Below are 16,762 nucleotides of genomic sequence, written 5' to 3' on the forward strand. Positions count from 1 at the left end.
TATCCTTTGTTTTTCCTGTGAGATCATCATGAACAGAATTTTAAGAAGTCTCTTTTATATTCCTGTTGAAGTACCCTTTTTGAAACTCAGCAGGCTAATTCAGGATAAAGAGGTGGCTGTAAATCATTATTTTTAGCAAAAGGAGTTTAGGCATGAGTTTGGGCAGAGATCTACAGGTAACAGATTTTCATATTTTAAACTGTATTTTAATTAACTCTCAATTTCTGCAGACACTGGAAGGTGTGTTTGTAATTAGGTAGAACCTGATGGTCTACAGAGATGTCACATGCATAATTTCATTCTTTTTTTCTGAGGTAGTTGAAAATAAAAGCAGGATTAGGGATTGTTTACAACTTGCAGCGACTTTGGGGATTAATTCAGATATTTATTGACTACTGCTGAGTGTAGGGGATGCTCGGGCATTATACTGTGTTGAGGAAAATGCCAGTTCAGCTGCCTTTATTCTAACTTCAGAGTATTTTATAATTTGAATGTCCTTGATATTATTTTCACAGTAATTGATGAAGTTTTTGCACCATTAAAATGGTGTAATACTTAGCTGATGCTAAATTTATGGTTCACCCCTAAAGTAATTTACTCAAAAGAAGGGGTGGGAGTGGGGCAATGACACTGCAGGTAGTCAGAGACTCTAAAAAAAAGTCTTTGGCAACATTTCTGCAATTCAGTTTTAATGATTTCTAAAGCCAAAATGACAGAATATACTATGCATTCAGGATTTCTCTCCTTCTGAACTCAGGGAAGATATGACTAGTCATCACACCCTTTTTTTTTTTGAGACAGGAAGCAACCTCAGAATTCTCAATTCTGCATTGCCAAGAGTGACTGTCAATCAGTGGGTGACATCCCACAATACTACTTTGCCTTCTCTGATCAAAAAGTTTGCTTGATCCTTGTAAATATTATTTTCCCTGCAAAATGGCAGTAAAATTTTTTTTTTTGGAGACAAAGTCTCGCTCTGTCACCCAGGCTGGAGTGCAGTGGTGTGATCTTGGCTCACTGCAACCTTCGCCTCCTGGGTTCAAGCAATTCTCCTGCCTCAGCCTCCCGAATAGCTGGGACTACAGGTGCGCACCAACATACTCAGCTAATTTTTGCATTTTCAGTAGAGACAGCGTTTCACTATGTTGTCCACAATGTCTTGATCTCTTGAACTCATGATCTGCCTGCCTTGGCCTCCCAAAGTGCTGGGATTACAGGCATGAGCTACTGCGCCCAGCCAATAATTTTTTTTTTTTTTAAGTGCTATACTATAGAACAGTGCTTCTCACACTTTAACGTGCATACGGATCACCTGGAATCCTAAAAAAATGCAGCTTGATTTAGTAGGTCTCGGTGGTGCTTGGGACTCAGTAGTTCCAACAAAGTGGCAACTGATGCTGTATATCTGTGGACCACATTTACTAAGCTTCTAGATCCTTCACTAGAGACAAGATGTAAGCTAGGAAACTATGTACAGCACAACTCATTAAACAAGAAAAAAGAAAAACAAGGCAAGTGTTCCATTAGAAGCTGAAGTTTTATTATAGGATAACAGTACATAAAGCACATCTAAAATTGATGTGTTCAATGCACTTTTAATAAAGGTAATGTAATATTAAAGGTACAGTTTCTAAGTACAATATAACAACATTCATATTAGAATGAAAATTGGAGTATTTAAAAGACAACATTAAATCTCTCTTTTTTGTACAGCTTGTATTTACAAAATGAATCAAAATATTTTTTTTAAATTCAGGACTCAATAAAATAAACAGCTGGGAATAAGCAGACTACTGTAAGAGTGAATTGAAAAGAAAACCGAATGTAAGTGAAAAGTTGGATGATCCTCTAATAAAGATCATTAGCAAAGTTTTAGTTCAATGCTAGTTTTAGGATTCCCATAAATGGCTTGCATTTTTAGTGTGGCAGAAAAGGAGTTTTTACATACTGTACACAAAACAGACAGCATATATTTATAGGTACAGTATTACCGTTTCCAAACTCGCATGTATATTTACAGAAGGCTGAGTTTGTTACTCACAGAGGTTTGTGAAATTTGTGTGCTTAATCCTCAAGACCTACACACAATTAGAATCAGCATTTCATGTGGTCTTTTTAAATGTGGCTTAAATAGTTGGTTGTAGAAGAAAATATTAACCATAAGGCTTGCCTTACTTTATAAATTTAACAAAACAACCCAGGAAAAAAAGTTTTAATGGGGCACACTTGTTATCATGTAACCATTGTCAAATGCTGACATGTGCTGGCCTTTGTGCAGACGCAAAGAGATATATACAATCTCTACCCTCAGGAAGCTTAGGATGCTAAATGGGGCTTTAAAAAAAAAAAAAAAGGTTTCAATCTCTTTCCAAGCGAGGCCGTTAAGGAATGATGTGATTTATATTAAAAGAGATTTCTCCCTAAACTGTGGCCAATCCACTTTAAAAGGTTAACTATTAGCATTAGCTCTCATTAACCACACAATTGCATTTATAATTAAGGTAACAGCAACTCTTCCACAAAAATGGAAAATGTCTAGAATTGTGGGTAAATATGCAGTGCATGGAAGCCAATAATCATGGCTTGAGAATTTATCACCTTCAATTACAAAAAGTGCAGTAAACAGAAACATTTGCTCTACATTTATAAATTGCTCAAAAATCTTTGCTAAAGATCTTACAAATTCAGTAATATTACAGAACAATTCTAATCAATATTTAATAAGGTTAACTACATCCTTAGTTAGATATTTGATATACTTTGCTTTTCAATAATGCCAATAGATCTTGGGAGAATGGGTAAAAAGGTTTAAGTAAGCTTATTATTAAATAACTTTAAAAATGAAGGTCCTTCACTCAGTTCATGGAACTGGTTGAGGTCATATTGAAACAGAACATCCCTTGTCGAATTTGCTTTATGGCCCATGTTCTGGCAGAGGATGTCTCCATCCTTCTCATCACTCAGGTAGGAGGGGAAAGGTTTATTCTGCCATCAAGCCACCTAGGATATTTTATATAAATGCCTGTTATCTATAATAGGAGCTAAGTATACAACTCTGTTAGGTGCCAATAATATAATTCCTTAATAAGAAAAAAAAGTGTATTACTCCATTAAACAAGTTTCTTTAGGATCTTGAAGGCCTGGCAAAATTATTTTTCAGCTTAGGAGATATGCTATAAAGCCAAGTCGCAAACATAAAGTAAATGCTAGTAAGTTTCCATATAGCCGTATTTATAAACAAATTCACCCTATAGATGTCAAATATCCATACTAAGGAAGTAATTTTATCCTAATTAAATACACTCTAGAATAATTTATATAACGATATTATGTATTTAAAGAGAAAAGCATGTCCCAAATCCAGCACTCTGATACAGCTGCCAGTTGGGCGTAGGTAGATATATATATATATATATGTATATATATACAAATATATAGTTATACTCAGTGAAATTAACAAGACCCAAAGGTGGTATTGTCTAGGAATAAAAGGGATTTTTTGTTGTTGTTCACAAAAGTAACTTGTCTAGCACCACACATCAGAAAAACACAAAAATAGCACACTCTAGTTCTAAACAGCTATGTCTAAAATAGATTATATAGTAAAACCGGTATTATACAGCATATTGTGGATTTGATAAACAGATAAATATTTGCACTGAGTAGGCTGTTTATAATATAACATTTTCTTATCTATACAGAATGAAAGCCAAAAAGTTAACTGTATAGAGATGTGCAGAACAACATTAAATATGACTCAAAAGCAGGGACAGGTAAATTTGAAAGAAGAGTAAGAGAGAAAATGTTTACAGGCCATTACAAGTTCTTAAGTTAATAGTAAATAAGGAATCGATTGCTCAAGTTGAAGAAAGCAGTAAACAAGAGATTGCATTTACATGCAGATGTCTAAAATTTGTATTTTTTAAGTCTATGCACAAAAGTCATTTGTTTTATTGCTTGACATTCAGTTATGGCTAGATTATTTAACCTATTTTTTTTTTTGTACTTTGGAAACAAGAATATTGTTAAAGGTGCCATAAAAATGGACAACATTGAAAACGGTTTGCAAATAAACCACCTAACACTGCAGTTCTTTATACATATTAAAAGCCTTGTCTGGGGTTTGTCATATGTTAAATATTATTTAAACTGGGAAAATATGTTGTAGCTTGAAGCCTCCCATTGGCCCAAACATCCAATACAAAAACACATCTCCACAAAAGGAGCAGGCAGACAATACATGTACATTTAAAGAAGCAGCCAGCTAATGTCCTAATGTTTAAAAATTTACCACTGTTTAATATGAGATTTCAAACTGTGGATAAGAAGAGAATTTTGGATGCAGGAAGATGTATACAGTACATACAGATTTTTTTTTTTTTTTGTGAAATCATTTTCACTATATTGCTCAAGAATTATCTGCATTTACATATGCAATCTTTTCAATGATAATCAAGTTCCTAGAAATAGTATTCATCCACATTAAAGTAATATTGTTGAAAAAGGAATCACACATGAACTCTGGAGAGAATTTAGCTGCTCTTGGAGAACAACATAATGGCATGTGCAGCATGACAAAGCTAATAGCAAGCTATCTTTCATTAGTTCTTAGAAGCATGAAAGAAAAAGAAGTGTGGTACTGCTAATGTGTACACTAAATGTAAACAGCAAACAGATTTTCTAGGCATCTATTTAAAATGTTCATATTCACTTTCTCAATAAAAGACTCCATGTTATGTTGCATCACTGAAAAAGGCTGTTTCTATTTGGACTGAATATTCTGTCATTCATTCATAAATAAATGACTGAATGTATTTATTGCTCTAAGTTCTGAGGGTTTGGTTGAACATGGAGATCCTTCCCGCCCATCTAGGATGGCTCCTTGGTATGAAGTCAGGCTTCTGGATTCTTATAAAAATTATTCTGGCAGCCTGACAACACTGATCTCACCTACACAAATAAACAAACAGACCCAGAAGTGAAACCAGTTGCACAGTGGAGACATTGCTAGTCAGTCTTCTCATCTCTTAAAAATAAATAGTAATAGGAAGGTCTCTATAATAAAATCTGGTGGAACCTCTTTATTATGTTTACAGACAGAATGAAGACCTGTGTCATAGAATATTACCAATAGATCAAGATTTACTATTGCAGTTCCATTTCTGGGCACATTATTTGATCTACAGTATAAAGTTATTTTCATGGGGTTCCATATCATAACTTTATAAGAAGTGGCAATCACACGTTATATAAAAATGTCAGTAATGTGTGTGGGTATACACACAAATATACCAATACACACACACACCCAGAGGAGAGATTTCTACCATGTTCCATATTCTTTATTATCAAAAGCAACATGGTAAAGGTATCCTTTTCAACTTACAGGCATGGGAAGTTTTCCCACATTATGCTCCTCTGTTATAGAAAGAAAATATATAAATCTTCTTGTGAATTTGTATCCCAAGGTGAAAGAATCAGAGCCAACAGTTACACTGAACTTCTCTGACTTCATGGAAAACAATATGTGGAATATGGTAGCAAAACTGTATTTCAAACATATAACATGTAACACTAATGTTGGCTTGAGTTGCTGCTGTCATACAGGCAGGTTTTGTTTTGTCTTTAAACATTAGCTCGTGTAATGCATCGGCTCTAAACTACAAAGCAGAAGAACTGTTTTCCATGAAGGAATTTTTGGTTTGCTTCTAGAGGAGAACACATGATAACAGTAGTTAATTGCTGGTATTTTTAAAACATATTTTATCTTTTATCTAAATAGCTGTACTGATTTTTAAAATTTTTATCCTTAATATGTAGAATTTGAAAGAGTTTTAAACATATGATGCTACATTTTTTTTCATGAGTATTTTAATTAGAGAAACGGTAATTGGAATACGCAAGGACTATACTTTGAATGATGCTCTTTGCTGGTACATTACCTATTAATTTATCTTTTAAACACACTGGCATAACTTTGCTTTGGAAGTTATTCAGCGTTTTGAAACACAAGACTGAAGAGCACATCAAGTTCTGAACTCAACAAAATGAGATGAGAGTAAAGAGTTTACACACACGCAGTTCTATATAGTTCACTTGTGCCTTGGAGGGATAGTATTATCATTATTATTAATAATAAAAAACACAATTTGTCCCAGTAGTACTGGCCACCCTGTTTAAGAGTTTTAGGAGATCCCTGAGCACATTGTTTCTGACTCTTAACCCCAACTCCAAAATGATAGGGCTTCTATCGTTGATATCAAGATGGATTGTCATTCACAGTAAGTCAATCATAAGGTGCTTATTTACCCTTGTTTTTCACCAATCAGCACAAAGAACTATCAGAAAAATAACTTTTTATTACTATCTTAAAATAATAGCATTGGAAGGACATATGATTTAAACAATCAATGTTTGAAACAGTGGCTTTAGGATTATTATCTGGCTGCCCCTCAACAATAACAAGTGATTCGATCGACATTCCTTAGCCAAAAACAAAAGGCAAAACAAAACAAAACAAAAAACCCACAAAACAAAAAAAAAAACCCAAAAAACTGTACAAATATGTATTTTTCCCTGAGGGATCAAGGTACACCCGCAAGTGCTCTATGTACATATTGCACTAGAGAGGAATGAAGAACATGTGCAAAAAAGCAACAATGAGAGAAGCTTACATACTACTAAAACCTTTTCATGAAAGATACTACTAGGTTGTTTTGCATTTTGGAATGTCGGAACACAACAGCTAGCTATTCCTTAGTCTAAAACTAAAAACACACATTTCTACTATGGCACATTCAATGAAATAAAAAGTTTTCCAAAGACAGATAGACAAATTCCATCAAGAAAATAATACAAAGTTTGTTTGTTTGTATTTTTTTTTTTAGAAAATTACATTACTTTCTTTCTTTGTTTCACATTACAAAATCTTTTTTTCTTTACACAAATCACATTTTATTGCAGGAATATTTCAAGTGCCATCAAATATTTATAGAAGGGTTAAAAAAATAGAAGTCTCTCTAAAGTGGTCCAGACAAGGCTTTGTATAGAATAAATCTTTTTTTTTCCCATCTTCTTAGTTTTGATTTAAGTATTTTGAATACATTTTCTTTTCCATTGACACTTAGTAGCCTAGAAGCGGTCCGACACACACACATCATACACGTGCAAATCTCACTCACACACACACACACACACACACACACACACACACACGCTCCTTCCTCACCTGACCCTCAGCCCACCCCCATACGCTCACAGATAACTGGGTATCTACACAATAAAGAACAACCAAACTTAGAAGCAGTGTCTTAAGTCATGTTTTTCTTAAGTTAGAAAGGGTGAATTAGGATGCTGAAGACTTAAAAAAAAAAAATCCATAGCTTTAATACAAAGTAAGATGCTGAACACTTAAAAAAAATCCATAGCTTTAACACAATTTGCAAACTGTCCAAAAAGCACTTTCATCTGTACCTTTGTTTGCATTGTGACCAAGGCCAGGTTTTTCACAATATAATAACCATTTGGACACCATTGGAACAGAAGGTATTCAGGCTTTGTACAAAAGCCTTATTTGCCTTATGTAAAAAAAAATTATTATAAAGCCATTGTAGCAGCAAGGCTGACAGTGATGTGGTTCCAGTCCTTAAAAGACTACTGGATGTTGAAGTTTAGGAAGCTTTAATTAGAAGAACTATTAAGGATGACTGTTCTGATATCACCCAAGTATTTTATGTCATCACATAGGTGTTTTTATAATCATGAAGAAAGGAAAATGCAAAGTTTTTCACATCCTTTTCTGAGCTCCGTATTTTTTTCTAACTGAATTTATTGTTTAACATCAGATCCTAACTTAGATCCAAATAGTAGTCAGTTGTTTCCTTGTTTCACGGAGCATGTCTCTGTCTACTATTTCATCCTACTCTGTCAATCATTGGACTTGGCTTTTAAGCTCCACCCGTGCTTTTCTTTCAGAAACACCTGGGAAGAAGCATCATGTTATGCTATCATGGTTTACCATAAAAGCAATGTCACCATGGCATGACTATTACTGAGGTTAGAGCATTAGTTTTCTTGTCTGTTTTTGTTTTGTTTTGTTTTGCACTAGGTACATGCAGAATCCTTACTGAGAAAAGGAATTTCTTTTAAGTTCAACATTATGTTCTCTCTCACCCTTGAGAAATTCAATTTGTTCTTATTATTTCACAAACGGACACTGGAATTAGGTTTAGTTGCTCTTTAATGTGCTAGTACCTGAGGCTGGTCATATTCAGAAAGCTTTGGTTAAAAAGAAGTTAATATACTTTAATAAAACCATCCCCAAATTTAGTGGATCTGAATGACAAAAAACAAAACAAAACAAAACTAAAACAAAACAAAAAAAAACCAAAAAAGCAAAACCCAAACAAAAACAAAACACCATTTCCTCCCAAAGGAGAAACAACAGGAAAAAAAAGGACAAATAAATAACTGAACTAAGCTTGGTACTCTTTTTAGAGTATAAATACTATTGATCTTTAAAGGAACTATGCTTACTTAAATTAAAGATTTGATTTAACCCTTCTTGCCCCATATAAATACTATATGCTGACAGGTAGCCTCTTTCTATAAACACATAAAATTTTACATGCCTGTAAGAAATTTAAAGGACTATTACTCTTGTCTTCTATTTATGGTTAAACCCTTATTATGTTTGTGAAAAAAAAAAGTTGGATGTTATTTAGGCTTCATACACACATCTGTGTGAATAATAACTTCCCGTTTTCCAAGTCCCTCAGGAAACAAGTCAGAAAAGTCAGTGGCGTTAGAAACAGAGTGAAGTGCTCTGGGAAGCCCATGCTGGTAACCCAGCATGATGTGAGAAGCTGTAATTCCTGTGGAAGATTCCACAGGGACACCAGTGGCAGAGGAGACTATTTCTTGGACAGAAAGGGCTGTGTGGAAACTCCTACCTTAACATCCATGGGAGACGTTCCCTTTTCTGTACAAAATGGTCTTTGACCCGTAGTTTGAATCCCACTCTAGTGCGACTAAAATCATCGTCTAAATGCCTACATTCTCAAAAGGTCACTTGTTTTTAAAATATGCATACCTGTTTATCAGACTATTCTTTTCCCCTGCCCACACTAGGGATTATTTAAAAAAAAAAAAAAAAAACATGAAATTAAACAGAAACAACTCAGTATTTCTCACCTGAACACACCAGCCAAATAATCTTCTAAATATTTAATAAAATAAATTACAGTCCACAGTTTCCTAGTGAAGATAAATACAAGAGTAAATGTTTGCAGCCAGCATCAACTTCACTTTAAAGGCTTAAAGTATTTAATATTTAAATAAGAGAAACTGGTTCAACATTGTATGCTCCCCTGGCCCTCCTATCCGTCGTTTTTCAAATATGGAGAGCAACATTCTTGAATTATAGCATCTATTGACAACAAATCTAGAAGTAGTTCACTCTGAGATAAACTCATAGAGTTCCTAGATTATACCAAGAACATAAACATTCACAAAGCAAATGCTTCATGTCCTCACATGGGGAGTGTGTGTTTGCTCCAGATATAATCTTTGGGTCCTTCTTATAATAAAAGCTAGATTCCAATAAATATTCTGGTTTTTGATTTGTTCTCAAAGCCTAAGAGTTGCAAGATGAGACCAAGTCCGTATTTAACTACTGAATTGTGTAAAATGAGCTTCCCTCCCTCGCCTCCATGAGGTGGCATTTTAAAAAGCTTTAAAAAAAATGAGCATGATGGTATATGTCCACAATGATCATTCAACTTTGTATGAAGCATAAACACATCTATCATTAAACTTACCAAAAAGCGAAGTATAATTTAGGGAGAATTCCGTTTCTAATTCCAAATTCACATGTTAAAAAAAAAATCCAACGTGGTGATTTCTAGATATGACCAGCCAGTATTTTAAAAGTAATTTTGTAAACAGCAGCATAAATACCTCCCAACGTACCTTCCAAGCCTTCTCGGTTAAACTTGTGTTTCTGGTGCACATGCGACACGACAGTGAACACGCTAGCATTTAATTTAAAGAAAAAGGTGCAAAATGAAAGTGCCTTATCAATTCAACAGGAAAAGCTACACCAGTAACTACATTTTATATTAATTAAAACAATATATAAACAATATCTCTTTTAGCTATATATAGTCTTCATGCCCATTTACCCTGTAATATATTATAATGCTATTGTTGCTACTGCTATGGACCCTTTTCATGCCATCCTGCAGACTGGCAATAATCGGCGAAAAAATAAAAACTTCCTTCATGAAACAAAGAGCCAGTTGTGCAAAGTAATGCCGCAACCTCCGCTATGCACACCAGTCGCCGATTATTGCTGGACTCTCTGTTGTTACTGACAGATTGGTGACTCTGAGGAAAGTCTGTGGGCAGTGAGCTACAAGAAAAGGAAATCCTCCGACTTTAGTACCCTCCTGTTGTAAACAGAGGTCAACGATCAAGAAGTCAAGACAGAAAAAGGGTCCATATCTGTAGGCATAATGGAAATCATATGCATGAGAAAAACAAGTTCAACTTTTATTTGTTTTCATTGTTTCCCCTCCTTTGCCTGACCCCGATCACCAAAAGATGTGCAGTGTGTGGCGCTCCAGGTCTGTGCAGGGCCATATAAAGTGTCTTGGTTAATTTTTTTGTTTGTTTTTCATGTTTGTACTTCAGACATTCTAGAAGTGCTTAGGTGATACATTTACCCATCAATTTGCATTGCTGGCTCAAATTCTGAAGTGAACAACTCCTTGTATAATGGAGGAAAATGAAGTCGCACAATGTCTGGGTATATTGCTTTAAATGCCATTAGCTTTTCTGTATGTCGTCCACATAAGGCTCTTAATGTAGACACCTTGCATATTAACTGTAAATGGAAGAAAGGACACACTGTCATGAACAGGCATGAGCATCAAAGATTAGGGAATTTGAATGATCTTTACGACACTATTTATAATGGTCTAACACACTTAAAGTAACTTAATGATGGCCACGCCCCGTGGCTCACACCTGTAATCCTTGCACTTTGGGAGGCCAAGGCAGGTGGATTGCCTGAGCTCAGGAGATCAAGACCATCCTAGGCAACATGGTGAAACCCCATCTCTACTAAAATGCAACAAATTAGCTGGGTGTGGCAGTGTGCGCCTGCAATCCCAACTACTGGAGAGGCTGAGGCAGGAGAACTGCTAGAACCTCGGAGGCAAAGGTTGCAGTGAGCCGAGATGGCACCACCACTCTAGCCTGGGCAACAGAACAAGAGGCCGTCTCAAAAAAATAAAAAATAAATGATGATACAGTCATGTCACAGAATGCCAAGTATACACTAAATATGATTTTCAAGCTGAATAATAACTAGAAAAAGTGTTCATACGCAAAAGTTGGCACAGCTTGTTAGCGGCTGATTAGAGACAGAACCCAAGGCTTTTGACTCCCCCTCCTACTCAAAGATGGCTTCTGATCTACTTCCTGAAACCCTGCCCTCCATCACTGTGCAAAAAGAAGAGGTCTGGTGACAGAGAAGTGGGTGAGGGACAGTGCTGGGTAGTGAGGACACTGCCACTGGAGATGATGGCATCCCCTATACATTTTATGCAGAACTGACACTAGTCAACTCTAACAATCAGTTTCTCTTCGATCATGAGTTTTGCCTATAACAAAGCAATTCTGGGTCTGAGCACAAGAATAGGGTCAGAAGGCCTGGATGGAGGTACCACCATTGATCATTTACCAGCTGAAGGTAATGACACAATTTGCAAAATTGCTTTTAAATTTCAAATCCCCTCACAAAGGCAACCTGCTTATTATTTTAACACAAAATAATCTTCTCTAGGAAATGTTTTCACCAGATCTTGTCCACATGTTAAGTGCTGTTTATCATCAAAGATCCTAATGGTACCCTTGCATTTGGGCAAAACGATGGAGAAGAGAGTGAAGTTCCTGACAGGGTTCCTCCCTTCTACTTCCCATTAGTGCCCCATTTGCTTATTTAACAGGTGCAAAATCAAAAGCAAAAGAGCAATTAACCCCCGGTTACCCTTTTCTGACCTGACAGGTTGGCAATGAAAAGCAAAAACAGCAATTAATCCCCAGTTACCCCTTTCTGATATAACCTAGCTATTAGGAGAAAAAACAAGCAAACAAATAAACAAACAAGAAAACAAAACCAAAAACCTCTCATATCATCTCACACAATAAAACACATAAAATAAGAAAGAATACGGCTGATTTTTCTAAGACCAAATACATATTACTAGCAATGGCACTGAAGGGTATTAGCACATTTTTAAAAATTGGCATTACAATTATACTTTTATTGTGAAAGATAATGATTGGTAAAAATGAAACCTTATGCTGTGAATACAGAGTAGTGATGGGAAAGTGATGACCATGCAAAAGTCATTTACTGTTGATGACTAATGAATTTAATGGAAGTAGAACTAATATTATCATATAGAGTCATTCTGATTAAGTCTTTTAGTCCTTTGTAACCTCCTTCTAAATTGAAAGATTCTAGGCTGGGCACAGTTGCTCACTCCTATAATCTCAGCAGAGGATGGAGGATCGCTTGAGGCCAGGAGTTTGAGACCAGCCTGGGCAACACAAAAACTACAAAACTCATTTTAAAAAAAAACTACAAAAACATCTCTAAAAAAACTAATAAAAAAAAAATTAGCCAAGTATGGTAGCACATGTGCCTGTGGTCTCAGCTACTCAGGAAGCTCAGACAGGAGGAACTTTTGAGCCCAGAAGTTCAATGTTGCAGAGAGCTATGCACTCCAGCCTGGGAGACAGAGTAAGACGTTGTCTCTAAAAAACAAATAAATAAATAAATTCAAAGACTATTTTTCTAATTTATTTCGGTGTGGAACATTAACTCTGCTTTATGCCCAACTTTGATGGAAGAGGATAATTTCTAGAATGTAACTTTCTTTTTCCCTACATTGCCTTATTGTTGCAGGACACTTTGTAATCAAGTGATAATAAATATAATTTAGACTGAATAATGGGTTTTCGCTCAACAGAATTTTTTTCAAATGGAGATTATTTCTTTTTAGTAGCCTGTTGCTTTCTGGTATTTCTGGGAACTGGTCATATGACTTAACATGACCACACTGGCAGCATCATTTGTGCTACGGGGTAATTCAGGCCATGCCTTTGGCTCTCACCTTTGTTAGTATTCCATCTTCTCGGTGATTCTTCTGTAGGACGTGTTGAAGAGCTAGCTGAATTTTCTGTTGCAGTTTTTCAATTTTTACCTTTTCTTGCAGCCATGAGCGATCTAAACATAAGAAAATGATATTCTTTAGCATTCCTCCCACATGGTGTCAGGATCCCTTTTTTCTGGATTCTTTTGATACAGATAATTGTATCACAACGCATATTTACAGACACAGAGGCCAGTTTTACTCCTCTTTGAAAATTTCTCCTAATGGAGTGAAAAGAACAGGGTGTTAATCCTTTCTATTTTTACCAATACTCAGAGGAAGGAAGGATCCTCCCCTTCCAAAGGATAAACAATTAAATATGAGGCCATACTCATATGAATGCAAATGAAACCACCATGGCCCCTCAGGATTTTCAAATAATTATACTTGGAATGAAATATTATCAATCCTGCTAGCTTTTTTGAAAAATATGAAAGTTTTCTTATAATCTTTGAGAACCAAAATTGTCAATAGGATTCCAAGTGACTTAAGGGTTGTTAATTGAGGATAAAGTCCTTATGTGTAAGTCTTCCAAATGGAAGGCAGTGGCTAAGCAAAAGTGATCATCCCCAAACATGCAGTGCTGGTTGAAAACACAGATTAAATTCAGATAATCTAGTGGATGACATCTACGTGGATTTTAACAAAAAACAGGATGACTCAAAAACCATGTTATTCCAGAGACACGTATTAAGAAAGGCAACCCTATTCTACAAAAGCATTTCTCTCGTAACAGGAGGTTAATCCTGGACTGGGTTTTATTCAATTCTCATTTCTTTTGTTTATCTGAAAGGCGTGACGTTTTCTTAAAAGAATATATGTTTGTATTGGAGGGAGAAGAGAGGGTATCATTTGAAGACTTAAAATTAGATTTAATAACAGTGGAGACCTCTCTTAGTACCTCCCACATATTTTATAGCTATTAAATGTATGCACCTTGTAAAAATTCTTCATCTTAGACAATTCTAAAACCATTTTTATTTGGTTATCTTACCTGCTGACATCAGTACGAATGCAGAAAATAATGCAATTTCATCTTCAGTCAGGTGCATAGAACATAAACTCTTTCCAAATTCAAACACAAAGCTAATAAAGTCTTCACAACCTGCCAAAATTAAAATAAAGACAGTTTAGAATTTTGGTTACCGTCTTAAGAGAAAAACCTAGGTCTTAGGTTTTCCTAAGGTTCTCCTAAGACCCGTAAGTGGTCTTAAGAGAAAAACATGGGGGAAGGTGAAGAGAGATCCAGTGGTTCAAGATTGGAAGGAATAGTAGTAACATTTCTGCAGTTTAACAGCTTACGATCTTAAAAGAAAAATCTGTTTAGCCATCACCACCATTGCTACCACTTCTATCACATCACCATTACCGCTGTCATCCTCATTCAAAATAATGAGACTGAACTTTTGTTGTGTGATGACTATGACAAGTATTGCTCTGAGATATTTCTTTGGGTTTCTTCTTATTTTACAACAGCTTTATGAAGGAGGGGTTATTATTATCCCCACATAAGAGGTGAGGAAACTGAGACTTGGAGAGGAAAGTAATACACCTGTGGTCACGCAGGTAGAAAGTACAGCCCGAGAAGCCAAGCAACGCTGCCTGATTTCAGAGCCTGCACTTTTAACCTACAGAGTCTAATAGCTGTAAGCTAATAATAAATTAACTCATTTTTGTTTCAACTCTATTTCATCTGAAACATCCTTTTTTTTTTTTTTTTGAGACGGAGTTTCACTCTTGTTACTCTTATTACTGGAGTGCAATGGCGCGATCTCGGCTCACCGCAACCTCCGCCTCCCGGGATCAGGCAATTCTCCTGCCTCAGCCTCCTGAGTAGCTGGGATTACAGGCACGCGCCACCATGCCCAGCTAATTTTTTGTATTTTTAGTAGAGACGGGGTTTCACCATGTTGACCAGGATGGTCTCGATCTCTTGACCTCGTGATCCACCCGCCTCGGCCTCCCAAAGTGCTGGGATTACAGGCTTGAGCCACCGCGCCCGGCCTGAAACATCCTTAAAAATGTTAACAAATGAGGCCGGGTGCGGTGGCTCAAGCCTGTAATCCCAGCACTCTGGGAGGCCGAGGCGGGTGGATCACGAGGTCAAGAGATCGAGACCATCCTGGTCAACATGGTGAAACCCCGTCTCTACTAAAAATACAAAAAATTATCGGGCCTGGTGGCGCGTGCCTGTAATCCCAGCTACTCAGGAGGCTGAGGCTGGAGAATTGCCTGAACCCGGGAGGCGGAGGTTGCGGTGAGCCGAGGTCACGCCATTGCACTCCAGCCTGGGCAACAAGAGCGAAACTCCGTCTCAAAAAAAAAAAAAGAAGAAAAAAGTTAACAAATGACACATTCTGGTGGTAAACTATTACAACTATTTACTAACATGAAAACACAGAATGTGAAAGTCCCCTAAAATAATAATCCATTCCACAAAAGACTGCTTAAGTTTGGTGTCTATTCCTTCAGATTGGGTATTTTTGCAAATGTATATATTTAAATGACAATGTGCTATATATATATATATCTTGTGTCATACAGCTTTTTAAGAAATCTCGTTTATCCATTCTTCTTAATAACTATATTCATTTTACTTAAATTACAGAAATCCAAAGTTTATTATTACTACTATTTTGAGACAGAGTCTCACTCTGTCACCTAGGCTGCAGTGCAGTGGCACTATCTCAGCTCACTTAAACCTCCACCTCCCAGTTTCAAGCGATTCTTCTGCCTCAGCCTCCTGAGGAGCTGGGACTACAGGCGTGTACCACCACACCCAGCTAATCTGTGTATTTCTAGTAGAGACGGGGCTTCACCATGTTGGCCAGGCTGGTCTCAAATTCTTGACCTCAGGTGATCCACCCGCCTCGCTCTCCCAAAGTGCTGGGATTACAGGCATGAGCCACCGTGCCTGGCCCAAAATTATTTATTTACAAATTGTGTGTTATGTTTTCCCTTAGGTTTAACTTTTACTTGGATATCTGCATTTCAGTCTCATTAATGGTTACTGTTTGAGGGGGATAGAAGGGCAGAGCTTTTGCCCTTTGCTTAATTTTATGTATCAACTGACATCCTAAAGGTTATCTGAATAATATACCCCAAGCAAATCTGGTTTCTTAACATCTGAAAGAGAATGGAAGGACATGCAATCTAAATCCCTTTGATTACCAACTAGATAAAATGAAACTCTAGGTCTTTACATGTAATGTAGACAAAAAACTTTTGAGCTATATGACTTTCATACAGTGATTAACTAGAAAGTAAAATAGGTATAAAACTCCTTAATTTCCGTTTCTAAATAATCAGTTTTTATTTTGTCCAAGCAGATCTTTCGCTCCACTCCCATCTTTTCCTATAGCCTCAATTTGAAGAAAAGGCACCTTTGTATCCCCTTACCTAAGGATTTGAAGACATCGGGGCTAGCATACTTCCCATCAAAGTACACGGTGTTGTTTTGAGAGTCAAAGGCACGGCACATTCTGATAAACACCACCTCTAGAGAACCTAGGCAGGGGCAGAAATGGTTTCAGTTATTC

General features: G+C 36.4%; 1 protein-coding gene across 1 annotated transcript in view; it reads right to left on the bottom strand.

The window, feature by feature from the left end:
• Nucleotides 1-1,518: 1,518 nt before the first annotated feature.
• The window catches only part of RORA (RAR related orphan receptor A), a 50,525-nt gene continuing 35,281 nt past the window's right edge, over nucleotides 1,519-16,762 (bottom strand). The window contains exons 6-9 of the mRNA XM_017518304.1: nucleotides 16,623-16,730; nucleotides 14,218-14,328; nucleotides 13,185-13,297; nucleotides 1,519-10,885 (exon numbers count right to left, since the gene is read on the bottom strand). Of these exons, the coding sequence (XP_017373793.1) occupies nucleotides 10,721-10,885; nucleotides 13,185-13,297; nucleotides 14,218-14,328; nucleotides 16,623-16,730 (497 nt within the window). The 3' untranslated portion in view covers nucleotides 1,519-10,720. The remainder of the gene's footprint in view (nucleotides 10,886-13,184; nucleotides 13,298-14,217; nucleotides 14,329-16,622; nucleotides 16,731-16,762) is intronic.

Source organism: Cebus imitator, unplaced genomic scaffold (assembly GCF_001604975.1).
Source record: "Cebus imitator isolate Cc_AM_T3 unplaced genomic scaffold, Cebus_imitator-1.0 Scaffold669, whole genome shotgun sequence".
NCBI classification, from domain to species: Eukaryota; Metazoa; Chordata; class Mammalia; order Primates; family Cebidae; genus Cebus; species Cebus imitator.